Source organism: Coccidioides immitis (genome assembly GCF_000149335.2).
Source record: "Coccidioides immitis RS genomic scaffold supercont3.1, whole genome shotgun sequence".
NCBI lineage: Eukaryota > Fungi > Ascomycota > Eurotiomycetes > Onygenales > Onygenaceae > Coccidioides > Coccidioides immitis.
Window position 1 is genome coordinate 6674795 of NW_004504310.1, and position 13485 is coordinate 6688279.

Here is a 13485-nt window from a genome sequence, read left to right on the forward strand (position 1 = left end):
CGGCACCTTCGAATATCTGAGCCACCCGCCTCCATCGGCGTTACGACGACACGCTCGACCTGCTTTTCTTTCAGTGAAATTTGACAGATCATTGTTCTTCATGGTGCCATAGAATTAGTGAATGATATCTCCTCCATCTTCCATTCGCAAAAGGACTTGGCGCCTGGTCTCTCAATTGTCTCTTCTTCTACGAAAAAGCACCAAAGCTATGACTCGCGATAGCCCTCCGTCCGCGGGGGAGCATGCCGGCCATGACCACCACGAAACACACCCGCACCACCACCCAAAGAGGTTGATCTGTATGTCATTTTTTCAACTCTTGCCTAATATCCTCCTATAAATAAATCGCTGCTTCAAAGCCCCAATTGACCAACCCATCCCTAGTTGCACCCGGCGACATCCAAGCGCCCCTCTCCTCCCCCGCGGCCCCCACCATCACCACCGCAACACCACGCAGCACAATCGACCCCCAAACCGCAAAATATCATTCTGCCTCTCCCTTACCGCCTCACCTACCGGTCATCGACGATCCCACCCGCTCCGGAGCCTCAACTCCATCCACCAATGCCGCCGTCGTCTCCCGCGCCGCCCGCGCCCATCAATTCCTCACCAACCCACCCCTGACTTTCTCCCAGATCCATCCTACCAATCCGCTACATCAGTTCCACACCTGGTTCCGGGATGCTAGATTAGCGCCATCCTCCGCACCGGAGACGTGCACGCTGGCTACTGCGAGTATGCCTTCGGGCCGTGTGAGTGCTAGGATTGTATACCTGAAAGAGCTTGATGAGCGGGGGTGGGTTGTGTATAGTAACTGGGGCAGTCGGGCGGGAAAGGGAGGGCAGGTGTTTGGTACGGAGACGGGGATCGATGTTAATGGTAGGGAAGAAGAAGAAGAAGTAGGGGAGGAAGGGAGTGTGATTCCTGACGATGGGCAGGGAAAGCTGGAGGGCAATCGATGGGCGGCGTTGACGTTTAATTGGCCCAGTGTGGAGAGGCAGGTTAGGGTTGAAGGGCTGATTGAAATGTTGAGCCGCGAGGAGAGCGAGACGTATTGGCGGGTTAGGGAGAGAGGGAGCCAGATTGGGGCGTGGGCGAGTCAGCAGAGTAAAGTGTTGTGGTCGACGGAGCCGAGGGATATGGAGGGTGTGGATGCTGTTCCTGGGGCTGCTAGCCGCCTTAAGGATATTAATTCTCAATCGGGAGAAGAGGATGATGGACGCTCTGTGCTGGAGAATCGGGTGAAAGAGATGGAGAAGAGGTTTGCGGATACCGAAGAGATTCCTCTCCCGCCGTTCTGGGGAGGGGTCAGGCTTGTGCCTGAGTCAGTGGAGTTCTGGCAGGGGAGGAAAAGTCGACTGCATGACCGCTTTCGGTACGTGAGGGTGCACGGGGAGAACGAGCATCTGGGAGAAGGTGACGAAAAGACGTTTAGATGGCGAATTCAGAGACTGTCGCCGTAGTGATGGCGGTCATGACGACGATGAGGATGAAGATGATAGACTTGGCTACGCGACATCTGCTCCTTCGGAGTACGACATCGAAAAAGTACGATTTTAGACGACCTCTCATATATATATATTATAGCTTCAACGTTGTTTCTCGAAATAATTCCAGTCGCATATCGCGTTGCTCCGGCGGTGTTTTTTTTTTTTTTGACGTTGACCCGGAAGTTGCGCTGAGCCCCGAACTCGCTCGCTGGCGACTTAAAAGTCTTGGCGTGCGGAACTCCGGGTGCCAAGACCGGGTCGGGCTGACGGCGGCGCTGAGCGAGCCAAGTCCAGTCGTTGTGACGCACGCATAATCTGTCGCGCAGACGGACAATGAAACCAGCATGGTGCGGCAACGTCAAAGGCACACGTTGAATTGTGAGCAGCAAGCAGCTCAGGAGAAAACCGGTTCAGGGTGCGGAACTGGTATGTTGTTTTAAGCAATGCTCAATTCATCCATCTCCATGTGCCCTGGGCTATGAGATACCTTCTCTTACTACCAAAAACGCGTCGTGAGGCAGTGACAAAATCACCAAACAGGGATACACTGCTAACTGTAGTTTTCCCGTGTGTGACCGTCCCTCGGAAGCACAGGCCAGAAGAATTATCCTCCAACGAGGGAAAAGGAGTCCCAGCCGGCGAAATCAGATGAGAAAAGCATGGCCGCCATGTCGCAAAAGTGGCTAGTGCTCGCCCTTTCCAGCGGAACTTTTGCTGCTCTAAATGGGGTCTTCGCAAAGTTGTAAGTGTAATCTATTATCCATACACCAAAAATCAGACATTCGTAAATAGAGAACTAGGAATGTCAGATATCCTCTCACCTGAAGTTTTCAATGCCGCTAACGCTGCGACAAGGACAACTACCCAGCTCACAACCGACATATCACAGGGAATATCACGCTTTCTGTCTTTCTCAGCATCAATGGATATTGCTGTAGAGTATATTGTCCGAGCTGTATGCAATATCCCATCTGCCTTTCGTCGACATATACCTGGAATTCCCAGAGCCATCTCTGCTTGATATTCCTATTGGATGACCTCTCTAACACCTATGCTTCAGTTCTTCTTCGCCCTGAATATTCTTTCAAATATAACAATGTGGGCTCTCTTCACTCGCGCCTTGACTGCCGCCAGCTCCTCAACACAGGTCACCATCACAAATACCACAGCTAACTTCCTCGTCACCGCCATTCTGGGTATGGTAGTTTTCCGGGAACGAGTGGCGCCGTTGTGGTGGCTTGGTGCAACCATCATGGCGACGGGATGTATCATTGTCGGACTGAGGGATGAAAAGGGAACGCCAAAAGATGGCAATGCGGTTGAGGACGAATTGGGAGGACGTAGGGGTGGCAGTTCGGATGATTTGATCGAGTTCCGAGACGAGGACTCCTCGCGACGAGAGTGAGATTCAATCCCGTATGAAATCTTATCTATTCGAACCAAAGAGCAAAGAAATGTACAGTAGATACATGACATACCCTGTAAGACAAGGTGTCTTGATAGACTTATTGGATCTATTCTCTATCAACATCAAAATTATCGTCACATCCTTCTCCAAAACTACTTTCTTCACCTTCCATCCTCCTATTCCTCCAATTCAACAATCCCATCGAATGTATCGACATCTTCCGTTCCATCGATAATATCGAATGAATTGTCTCTCGGTCTCCTACTCCCATCCTCAAACCTTTCTGAACGTCCACCACGTCTCCTCCAAGACGCAACCTTCCCAACGACCCATTGGATAATTTCCCACACCTTTTGCTCCACGAGCCCCTCCTCCTTCCCCCCATTTGCGGCAAGTCGATCGCTACTTGTCGCATTTGCATCCGCAAGCTCCTGATGTTCCACTTTAAACTGGTACTTCAAACAATCCTTCACCGTGACGAGTCCGGATAATCGACCACGATGTTCAACGAGGATCATACGCGGACCCATCTTTTTAAATATTTCCATCACGGTTTCGAGGGCAAGACGCGGATGCACGGTTATTGGCGCAACGTCAACGTATGAACTGAAATCGATCGAGCGGACTCCGGAGGGTGTAGCTATGTCGTCAAACGTTTGAGGTGGTAGATGCTCCTCAACAGGCCGAGAGGAGGAAGGTGTGGCTATGGAAGAATCAAAGTATCGACCCGAAGATTGCGACAGGTTAGATGTCGATAAAGACGTGGAGGACGTGGTTTGAAATGAGCTGGGTTGAGGGACGAATCGACATTTCGCCTCTGGCGAGAAGAGACGATCTTCTCTTTTAGCTCGATTGATGGCGTACTGAAATTCTGTGCGACCGATAAATCCCACCAACGTACGCGATGTCAGGTCTTCCACGATGGGGAAGCCTTGGAACTTGTTGTTTTCGAGTAGCCTCTCTGCTTTTCTGACGGGGAAATCAGTTGCAGGTAGGACAACGGGTTTATTGGTCATGGCATGAGAAACTGGAACATTAAAGATGTGTTCCTCTTTGCTGTCGAGGAAAGGAAACCCGTTAAACCAAATCATACGATCTGCAATGCCACCTCTCCCAAAACGATCGCTGACGGCCTTCGTCACTCCAACAACAATCTAGTCATGTGTTTTAGTACGGATCGTACATTATTGTGTTCAACGGCAAGCTTACCATGGTAGGAAGAATATAAGTCAAGGCGCCCGTCAATTCAAACATGATGACCGTAACAGAAATTGTTAAGTGCATAATACCACTCAACGCTGCGCCGGCACCCAGGAACGCATACGTTCCCGGGGTTATGCACGGGACATCTGGCTCGCACGCGGCGAAGAATTTTGAGTGTGGGAACGATTCTTGTAGGGCTTGGACGAGTATTCCGACCATTCGCCCAAATGACGCCCCGATTGCCATCGATGGTACGAAAATGCCCGCTGGAACCTTGCATCCATATGATATGATCACAAAAAGAACCCGTAATACCGTTGCCATAAAGAGTGAGAACACCATCGACCACCGACGGGTAGCCCTAAGAATGTCAGTCTTAGAAATAATATCGGAATATCTTGAGTAAAGAGCGTCCTCACTGGCAGATCCCATTATAATCATGTTTTCCTTCACATTCACGGAATAGTATTTCCATCATTTCAGTCATCGTGATTCTCATGAACATGTTAGGATAGCAAACAAGAGCCGTCAGACCAGCCAGCACTGTGGCCTCGATAATTGGATGGCGCGAGAGATGCTTCTTCCTGAACGCCTGCGCCCGTAGATTCCACTTCATAACAAATGCACCGTACAATCCTCCAAAAACGCCGAGTATCACAAAGAAAATAAGTTCAAAGAAGTGCCAAGTCCTCTCATATTTAACTTGGAACATAACCAATTGACCTGTTCTGAACGGGTTCATGGCCTGGAAGTAAGTTAGCATCAAAGATATCCGCGTTGGAAGGCTGGCTCGGCGATGGTACGTACCGCCAGAACACCGGTTGCCACTAAGGCGCAAAAATAACTCCTCCACAGCGTCTTCAGGGGAAAATGAGATGCCATTTCCTATGATCATAAGAATGACTTCTCCACACCACAGGAAGGCGCGCATCATACCTCCAATGAAAATAGAACGCCGCCTATGGGGCTTCCAAAGGCGACTGCTACACCGGCTGCAGACGTAGCCGTTAGGATTTCCCGGGTCTTAGCCGCATGCCTCTTATACTTGCTGAACCACCGAGAAATCACGTTTCCTGTGCATACGGCGATGTGGACGCTAGGTCCTTCTTTTCCAACTGAAAGGCCAGCGGCGATAGCCAAAGGCAGACCAATGGATTTGATCAACAATGTTCTCACCCCAAGAAATCCTTTCATGATAAATCCTGCAATGATAACCTTGATTTCTGATATTCCGGAACCGGCGGCGTAAGGGGCAATCGCGTCGACCAAAACTGCGCCGGAGGAGGCAAACAAGACCTAAGAGCACATAAGGATGACAGCCATGCAAAGAGTCAAAGAGACCTTACAGCAAAGACGAAGTAAACAACGTAATTTATAGGCGGTAGCGTGCTCCATCTTTTCCATTCCGGACACTCTGCAAATAGTCTCAGTTAGATGGAGTCGCGGCAAAAGGTCCACTTAATCACACATACTTCCATTCTCTGCCTCCCAGCAGCAGAATGCTTCATTCAAATAGAATGCCGTAGTGCAGTATCCCAGCTTGACATCCGCCAACCATTCCGTCACAATATTCAGGAATCCGGCATTCAAGCCAATGGCCGCTCCGACAATAGTCACAACCAGCCAGGCCTGACCGGCATCATAAGCTTCGCTAACTTTCCGCCTCCAGCCAAACGCACCCTCTTTGTCCCAAAATCGAGCTCCTTGTTTCCTCCGCGCGCGCCGTCGGGCCTGTTCATGTACCGCATCCTGCACCCAATCGATTGTCGTAAAGTCCTCATATCTCTTGATCTCGCTGATTTCTTCGGTTATCGTAGGATTCTGCGAATGAGGTTCTCCCGCCACAGGCGTGACAGGCGTGATAGGTGTATTGGGTTCATGCTCGACCGTTGAGAGGAAAGAAAGGCCTGAGTGACGCTTGGCGGGGATTGAATGGGAGGAGGGGCGGCGGCGTGGAGCGGAATGGGAGGATATGTTGGGGTTCATCACACCGACGGAATGTGCATTCACTTTACCATCCTGCGGCGGCAGCTCACATTATTTGGTTCTTGGATATCGATTGTCACCGTGTCAAGCTCGCGTCGGTGATATTTGGGGTCGCCCTGCCCAGCCGCTTCTGGTGGAGGAACGCCGTCGGGGTGGTTGGGTAATGCGCAACCGTTGGTATTTAGCGCGGCTTGACGGCTGCAGACGATAAATTGTTATAGAAGTACCGTAATCGAGGCCTGCGCCGGGTCAAAGTCGTAAGAAGCTGTCAAAGATATACCGGTTGCCTGCGGAGTAAGCCATGCTGTCCATCGGCGAAGACGGAGAGGTTCGCGGCCAATCATCGAGATGTCGAAACTTAACCTTCTCAGCTCTCCAGATTTCCCAGTTACTTTTTGCCAGCCTTCGCAACGCCGTCCAATATCCTAGCTAGATTGCCACTTACAAGTTCGCTTCATTTACAACTAGAAAACTGAGCTCACGCCGTCCATGGGCTAAGTCCATAACGAAACGCGTCCTAAATGCCTTACAACACCGCCGCGATCCCTCCACGCAAGGAGGCGAGTGGGCGAACTGCCCTGCCCTGTATGCTTGCTTGCTTGCTTGATTCCATCACAGTTCGCTTGGGTATGGAATTTTTAAGGCTGACAACCTGTGCGACAATAAATAGTGACCAGGATCAAGAAGATCATCCACCTTGATGAAGATATTGCACAATGTTCTAACAATGCAGCCTTTCTAATCGCGGTCGCTACGGTATATCCAAGCTGCCTTTTTGTTGAGCGAGATGGAGCCTTGAGTTGGGTTTGCTGATTGGGACACTCCGCTTACAGGAGATGTTTATCCGTTACCTTGCAGAACAGAGCTATAACGTCGTGAAGTCCGAACGAAAGCCACGGAAAACTATACAGTATAAGGACCTTGGTATGGCTTTCCTTACCCCTGGGGGTCGACACCGTGTTGGAATTCCAAACAGAGCTCTTTATGCTAATCTACTATGCTTTTTTTTCCCTCCCCTCGCAGCAACTGCCGTTTCTCGAATCGATAATCTGGAGTTCCTCTCCGACGTCATCCCGAAAACTACGACGTACAAACAATTCAAGGAAAAGAGAGCGCGGGAGGCAGCTAAAGAGTCCGAGAGACCCAAAGGTCAGCGTACATTGAATAGGAAAGGATTGGCTGCGAGTGGCGAATCGGTGACGTCTCGCGAGGAGTCGATGGTGAACCTGGACGCGAACGGAGCACAGTCTTCGCCTCGCCCGCCAATGGTCATACACTCTTCACGGACACGCAGCGCACTTGTAAATGAGGAGCCTGCGGATGAGGAACCCGTCGATAAGGATGTCAACATGAGCGGTTGAGGATTTCATCACGGCTGGGTTTGCTTGTACCCGGAATTCGCTAAGGGCCGGGCCGTTTCCGCGGCAGCGACACCTCTGCCATTCCAAAATCGAGGCAGCATTCTGGCGGATAACGATAGGTTTAACGCGCATAATAGATGGGCGATTGTTTGCAGGTTCGGAGATGAGGAGTTTGGAGCATGCTATCATACCTACATTGCAGTTTTTAAGGCTGGGTTCTACACAAAAACAGTCAGGTGAATCGATTGATGTGTGTGGTTCGAAGCCACTGACAGTCTTGCCCAACCGTAGACCCCCCAGAGACGTCCCCCTGTAGGCCCGTCATCAGCCCTGACAGAGTTCGAAGTGCATCTCGCAGCATCTCGCACCGTCTCTTAGGATTCCGTAGTTCTCTGCTCTCTTCGAAGCGCGTGAAGCCGGCTGTTTCTTGGTGGAGAAGGCGGCCAGCCAATCAGCGTGCCCGGGATTCCGGACTTTCACGAATTCGCAACATCAACATTTCAACCTCGCAATTCTCTCTCGCTCAGACACCGTCAGTCCACCCCCACACGCCGTTTGGGTTCCTGCTCAATTGTGTTCCTCTTCTCCCCTCTTCCTTTGGCCATCGTTTCATCCGCCATGCCTCCTCTCGCCGCTTCCTCTGCCTCGTCGCTCGTCCGGGCCTGCGCCCGGCAAAACCTTGCTCTCCCACGCACACTTTCCGTGACGGCCTCCTCCCAGCAGCTCCGAGCCAAATCTACAGCGGAAGCCGCGCCGACCTCGTCCTTCGACAGTCCCTTTGGTCGCAGCAAGGAGAGTGCTTCGTCCCTGAAGATCCCCAGCTTCAAGAAATACGCCAGCCCTCGCAATGCCACAACGAACAAAGTCTTCTCGTATTTCGTCGCTGGAAGTATGGGTTTAGTCAGTGCCGTCGGAGCAAAGGCTACTGTGCAGGGTACGTTTATCCCGGATGTTTGACGTCGATTTTGGGCCTCTTTATCGCCTCTTTTATATGGATCTTGGCGTCGTTGTTTTTCAGGGAATCAACGGATAGTCGGGAAACAGGGCGCATTCCATTCCAGATACTGATCAATTGCGCTCTTTCAGACTTCCTCGTTAATATGTCCGCCTCTGCCGACGTTCTCGCTCAAGCTAAGGTCGAAATCTCTCTCGCGTCCATTCCCGAGGGCAAAAACGTACGTCTTTCCCTTCCGATTATGATTCATATCAAATTGGGCGATTCTGACCGATGTCGCTGTCATTTGGTTGGTTTAACAGGTTATCATCAAATGGCGAGGAAAGCCAGTTTTCATCCGTCACCGAACCGCCAGCGAAATCGCTGAAGCTGAGAGCACAAACTGGGAAAGCCTTCGAGACCCTCAGCCAGATTCGGATCGTGTGAAGAAACCGGAGTGGCTCGTTATGTTGGGTATGTGAAATCTGTCCCTGCCCTGCCCACTTGATTCCAACTTCTTCGCAAATGAATCCACGCTCAATTGTTTTTGTATAGGTGTCTGCACCCATCTTGGTTGTGTGCCCATCGGTGAAGCCGGTGAATTCGGCGGTTGGTTCTGCCCATGCCACGGTTCCCACTACGATATCTCCGGCCGTATCAGAAAAGGTCCCGCGCCACTTAACCTCGAGGTTCCTCAATACGACTTCCCATCGGAAGACACCCTTGTCATCGGTTAAGCCTCTTGAACATCAAGTGAGAGGAGCGACGGCTACGGGAGCGGAGAGTGCGGGATACGCAGGGAGGGGCTTATTCGTCTTATACCTGTAGAACTAATTCCGCGGTCGGTTAAAGGGAGTTGATAGTGGAAAGAAGGAATTATCATCTTTGGATTTCGTATAGAGAAAAAGCGGGAGACTTTGACATCGCCTCCCACAAGATTACCTTGGGTTTTTTCCTTTTTTAGAGAAACCTGACTCTGTTCATATATGTATTTTGTTCCCCTCGCGCTCTACAGGTCTTGATATTATTTCCTTTTGTACCACCAGAAAATATACACAACTCCCTCTTTCCTTTCTTTCTGGTAAAATGCGATAATAGACGCTAAGACTCATAGGTGATCAAGAAGAAAAGAGAACTCTTCCCACGACTCCTGCTGAAGTCTCCGCGTTCACAAACTTCTTTTGGATAACCTTTTAAGTACTCCGTATAATGGGGAGTAATTCGAACGTAGAGGAACCTATGAAAAATGCACATCTACTCTGTACTCCGTAGCTAGAATACAATCCAGTGCAAACGCCGCTCAATATCAAGTAATTACATCGTCAGTAACCAAGGAAAAAAACATGTCTATATACAAATCTAATCACACGCTATTTTTTTCTATACAAAACTTACATATCGATGGATATATCTCTCCTCTTTCCCTCCCATTTGCCCGTCAACCAGCTCTGTTTTCAGCATCATGTACATATTGATACATATAGTAGATTTCTTTTCTTTATTTTACCGCGGCCTAAAAATGGCAATCAGCACACCCATGACAGCCGCGCCGGCGGCTGCGCTTTCTAGGGCAACTGTCGTCAGGTCTCGTTGGGAAAGAGTTACGCGTCGCTCGCTGAATAGATCCCGGAATGTTTGTTGCCAGGAATCGGGGGATAAAGAGGCCTCTGGTGGTAGGATCGTGGTAAGAGGAGGTTCGACGATCGGTTCGGGTTCAGGTTCAGGTTCAGGTTCAGGCTCGATCTCAGGTTGTATGGGTAATCCGGGCTGCATTTCTTGGGAAGACAAATCGGACGGTGCTGCGGATGTGAAAGTGGGTATATTTTCGCCCTGATCCTCGGACGCTAGCTCTTCGGTGAGCCGCTGGGTTTGAACGGCTGGGGGAGTGACCTCGACGGCCGGTTTGCCCTCCAATTCCGCGTGCTCCTTTTGAGCTCCGTTCTCTTTCTCTATGGCCTCCATAACTTTCTCTTCGAAACCCTTGACCAGCCTCTTTCTCCTCCACGGCTCGACAGCGACTTGAAAGATCAAAAACAGCAACACATTGACTCCCATAAGGCCCCAAGTTCCCCATGTGCTCATCCGTCGAATCTTATCAGACCAAATCTGCTCTTCGTGGTACCGGGAAAGTATGCTCTTGCTCAACAGGCCAGCTGCTTCTTCTGCTTCACGCTCAGCAGCCATGAGAGCATCCTGGGCTTCTGTTTCAGCCCTCTCGTTGGCGTGGTCAGAGCGATATAGTGATGTGAATCGTTCGAGGTCAGTTGGGGTCCAAGCGTGTTTGCGTTGGAGAAGTTCGTTTACTTCACGTTGAGAAGCAGAGCGACGGTTTATTGCGGCTGAGTATGCATCCTTGGCTTCTCGAACTCGGGTGCGCGTTTGTCGGACATGTTCCTCTGTCAGATAATTGGTTGTCAGTGTTATTCAGCTGTAGTTAGAGGCGAAAGAAAGAAAAGAAAACGTTGAGGAGCAATGAAACCAAACGAACAACGTACCTTGTGCTACTATATTCTTCTTTAAAGCCTCAATTGCAGAATAGCCAGTCAAGTCGTTCAAGTGTCTATTAGCAATGAAAATATTTGACTGTAGATTGTCCATCAATTGGGAGAATTGTTTCGAGAGATGCGACCGACGACTTTCCCAATGAGAGGGCAGACTTCCTCCTGTTTCGGCTTCGCTGTCTTCTTTTCTTGATTCTGGGCCATCTTTAGACTCCTCTGCTTGGCTTTTATCCGACGATTTCAACGCAGAGCTGCTATCCGGAGAGGAAGTTTGGTCCCGCTTCGCGTCGGTCGAACTCGTCGGGTTTCCGCCCTCTAGACTGCCACCCTCTTTATTCTCCTTTCCAGAGCCTCCTCCATCCCCTTGCACAGAGTAAAATCTCGTTTGAGCACGGAATTGGCAACGTAGGCATATCGAAGCATCAACGTATCCGAGCCGTGACCGCTGCCGAGGAGGAGCAAGCTTTACCACAAACGATGTGGTCGAAACATGATTGGGCGATGTTGATTTCGCGAAACCGGCTCCTGTCCGGAGAGAGTGTCTGAATAGGAGCGGGAGAGTATGCATGACTGGATTTGGGCAGAGGTGGCCGTCATGAAGACAGCTTCATGTGTGGGTGTTGGGGTTGTGTGTTGTTGATGTGCGGGCGTCTTTTGTTACGGGAATACTTTTTGCAACGGCCAGCTTGCTCCGTCCACCGCCCAACAGGTGCTCCGCACAAATGGAGTTGAGGCTCCACCGCAATGAACTTTTCAGTCCGTGGGATAAGCTCAATATCTTGCTCGTCTTTTTACCGGGTATGTTTGACTTTATATTTTACGTCGATAAATCGCGTTTGCTATGCCGTGGCGCGGCGGGCCCAGAGCCATCTTCCTTGCTTGGGACGAATCTCCATTCGCAGTCTAACTGCGTGCAGAGATCAAATCCTTGATGCGAGAAGAACTCAATTGCAGATAGGTATACATATACGCTCGCAGTATCACTTTAATTCCAAGGAATAACCAGCCAAACCCCACCATAAGAACAGCGGAAATGACAGTAATTATTACACAGTCTTGAGGCCTAACACAAGGCAGAAGAATAAAGCCAGGGATTGCGCCAAGATAAACACCATGACAGAATCGCTAACTATAGCTTTACTAAGGCAAGAGAGAAACGCTGAAAGCTAGATCGTGCAGGACGATTATGACTGCTTTAGCACCATCAGAGTGGGCCGGGGAACGCCACAAACCGCTTTATGGATATCGATGCAATCCATGAGCACCATTCAGTTTCGCTGTCTGAACAGTATCAAAGATGATAAAAAAAAAGCAGCTCAAGATTGGATCTTGTAATCCCCCTTCACAGCTTCAGCATAGGTTGGAGGGGGCCTTGATTCATCATGTGGTCTGGAACTGCTGCCTTGCCCAGAGCTTTCTCCGCGGGCAGGTTCATTTTGCTGAGAAGGATGTTGTGGAGGCACTGGTGGCGCTGGTTTGGTAGATGGAGGTGGTACTCCGGGCGCGCTCTCTTGAGTTGCTCCGTAAGACCGTTGGGGTGAGATGTGGTTGTGAGGGGAACGGTTGTTGTCCAGGTGCTGATGGGCGACATAGTAATATGTAACGCTCCCATTCTCAGGGTCGTGATGCGTGCCAGATCCAACGATGGGCTGATAGCCGTCTGGATACTCGTCATAGGGCTCTGGGTATTTGAGAATTATGTACCATGCATGCAGGAGACCTGGCACGTATCCTAGGCAGCACAGAGCGATATTGATGATAGAATCGGCGGAGCATATTCCGACTTTAATCCATACTATTATAGGCGTTAGATGCTGTATTTGAAGGAACATATGGATAAAACGCCTTGGATGTTGCGAGAAGTCAAAACAGCGCGGTGTCTCACCTGCAACTGGGGGAAACAAGACAGCAAGGAGCCCGAGGAACAGGTCGGGGGAGCACATGGTGATGCAATGAAGAATCTTAATTTGTGAAAATTGTCAGGCCAATATATATGCGGTACTCAATGCTGGTGGTATCGGGACATGATGCTGTTGTCTCTGCTCGTCGATTCGATTCACGGTAGCCTTAGGGCTGAGCGAGGAACATTTGGCCGGATCGATCATGACGTTGGCTTGGTGCGACGCGGGTTGGCGGGGAACAGTGGCTTCGTCAGCATCACGTGGGATACGCTCCCCGCTAACCCCATCCGGACAAGTTAGCGGTTCTCCATCCTTGGATATGACAGACTTGAAAGCTGCTTTGCGTTGACGGCGAGCAGTTGATGGCTTTGGGTTCGCCATCGCCAAGAGGCTTATAGCGCGAGGATATCATGTCGAAAGCGCAGCGCAGCTCTGCCCCGCGCACGGCTCTTCCTCCGATCAGGAAATTCGTTAACAACATACCGATTTCAATCTTCAACCGAAGCAAGCAACAGGGGCCGTTAGATTGAGATTTTCTTTTCCCTTTTTTTAAAGGCCCATAAGCAACTCATTGATGGGAGTTTCTTTTAAGGCCATTAAACACATCGGCAAGGTCACAGTGATGCGGGACTTGTACTCTGATTCATGAAAGGTCCCAATGCACACACATATGCTCTCTCAAATGAATGCTTGCGAAGAAC

General features: G+C 50.3%; 7 protein-coding genes across 7 annotated transcripts; 4 read left to right on the forward strand and 3 right to left on the reverse strand.

Moving 5' to 3' along the window:
- Positions 1–121: 121 nt before the first annotated feature.
- CIMG_00702 (pyridoxamine phosphate oxidase) lies at positions 122–1463 on the forward strand (the record flags this gene model as incomplete). The annotated part of the gene is made up of 2 exons (XM_001246930.2): positions 122–299; positions 385–1463. 2 exons carry the CDS (start codon positions 122–124, stop codon positions 1461–1463), a joined length of 1257 nt encoding a protein of 418 aa, XP_001246931.2.
- Positions 1464–1834: 371 nt separating this feature from the next.
- CIMG_10609 (uncharacterized protein) lies at positions 1835–4053 on the forward strand (the record flags this gene model as incomplete). The annotated part of the gene is made up of 4 exons (XM_012358833.1): positions 1835–1916; positions 2085–2232; positions 2346–2445; positions 2551–4053. The coding sequence occupies 4 exons, from the start codon at positions 1835–1837 to the stop codon at positions 2893–2895; spliced, it is 675 nt and encodes a 224-aa protein (XP_012214256.1). The 3' UTR covers positions 2896–4053.
- CIMG_00701 (voltage-gated chloride channel) lies at positions 2903–6087 on the reverse strand (the record flags this gene model as incomplete). Its single annotated transcript, XM_001246929.2, has 7 exons — positions 2903–4052; positions 4108–4462; positions 4521–4846; positions 4909–4986; positions 5038–5397; positions 5448–5515; positions 5574–6087. The coding sequence occupies 7 exons, from the start codon at positions 6085–6087 to the stop codon at positions 3075–3077; spliced, it is 2679 nt and encodes an 892-aa protein (XP_001246930.2). The 3' UTR covers positions 2903–3074.
- A 428-nt stretch (positions 6088–6515) lies between these two features.
- Positions 6516–7712, forward strand: CIMG_00700 (transcription factor). Its single transcript, XM_001246928.2, has 4 exons — positions 6516–6672; positions 6758–6843; positions 6921–7011; positions 7111–7712. Exons 1-4 carry the CDS (start codon positions 6609–6611, stop codon positions 7446–7448), a joined length of 579 nt encoding a protein of 192 aa, XP_001246929.2. The 5' UTR covers positions 6516–6608; the 3' UTR covers positions 7449–7712.
- Positions 7713–7974: 262 nt separating this feature from the next.
- CIMG_00699 (ubiquinol-cytochrome c reductase, iron-sulfur subunit) lies at positions 7975–9452 on the forward strand. The gene is made up of 4 exons (XM_001246927.2): positions 7975–8382; positions 8535–8623; positions 8706–8856; positions 8938–9452. The coding sequence occupies exons 1-4, from the start codon at positions 8067–8069 to the stop codon at positions 9117–9119; spliced, it is 738 nt and encodes a 245-aa protein (XP_001246928.1). The 5' UTR covers positions 7975–8066; the 3' UTR covers positions 9120–9452.
- A 159-nt stretch (positions 9453–9611) lies between these two features.
- Positions 9612–11492, reverse strand: CIMG_00698 (mitochondrion biogenesis protein). Its single transcript, XM_001246926.2, has 2 exons — positions 10878–11492; positions 9612–10778 (listed from the first exon to the last, which is right to left on the reverse strand). Exons 1-2 carry the CDS (start codon positions 11449–11451, stop codon positions 9886–9888), a joined length of 1467 nt encoding a protein of 488 aa, XP_001246927.2. The 5' UTR covers positions 11452–11492; the 3' UTR covers positions 9612–9885.
- Positions 11493–11671: 179 nt separating this feature from the next.
- CIMG_00697 (stress response RCI peptide) lies at positions 11672–12970 on the reverse strand. The gene is made up of 2 exons (XM_001246925.2): positions 12769–12970; positions 11672–12678 (listed from the first exon to the last, which is right to left on the reverse strand). Exons 1-2 carry the CDS (start codon positions 12824–12826, stop codon positions 12200–12202), a joined length of 537 nt encoding a protein of 178 aa, XP_001246926.2. The 5' UTR covers positions 12827–12970; the 3' UTR covers positions 11672–12199.
- Positions 12971–13485: the final 515 nt, after the last annotated feature.

Excerpts from the sequence above, each read along its gene's own strand:
- CIMG_00700 (XM_001246928.2), top strand. The coding sequence starts at position 6,609 with ATGCCTTACAACACCGCCGCGATCCCTCCACGCAAGGAGGCGAGTGGG. Across the intron at positions 6,673-6,757 it reads TGGGCGAACTGCCCTGCCCT|TGACCAGGATCAAGAAGATC; the intron begins GTATGCTTGCTT and ends GACAATAAATAG. Across the intron at positions 6,844-6,920 it reads TTCTAATCGCGGTCGCTACG|GAGATGTTTATCCGTTACCT; the intron begins GTATATCCAAGC and ends CTCCGCTTACAG.
- CIMG_00699 (XM_001246927.2), top strand. The coding sequence starts at position 8,067 with ATGCCTCCTCTCGCCGCTTCCTCTGCCTCGTCGCTCGTCCGGGCCTGC. Across the intron at positions 8,383-8,534 it reads AGCAAAGGCTACTGTGCAGG|ACTTCCTCGTTAATATGTCC; the intron begins GTACGTTTATCC and ends GCGCTCTTTCAG. Across the intron at positions 8,857-8,937 it reads GGAGTGGCTCGTTATGTTGG|GTGTCTGCACCCATCTTGGT; the intron begins GTATGTGAAATC and ends GTTTTTGTATAG.
- CIMG_00698 (XM_001246926.2), bottom strand. The coding sequence starts at position 11,451 with ATGCATACTCTCCCGCTCCTATTCAGACACTCTCTCCGGACAGGAGCC. Across the intron at positions 10,779-10,877 it reads GAAGAATATAGTAGCACAAG|AGGAACATGTCCGACAAACG; the intron begins GTACGTTGTTCG and ends ATTATCTGACAG.
- CIMG_00697 (XM_001246925.2), bottom strand. The coding sequence starts at position 12,826 with ATGTGCTCCCCCGACCTGTTCCTCGGGCTCCTTGCTGTCTTGTTTCCC. Across the intron at positions 12,679-12,768 it reads CTTGTTTCCCCCAGTTGCAG|TATGGATTAAAGTCGGAATA; the intron begins GTGAGACACCGC and ends CGCCTATAATAG.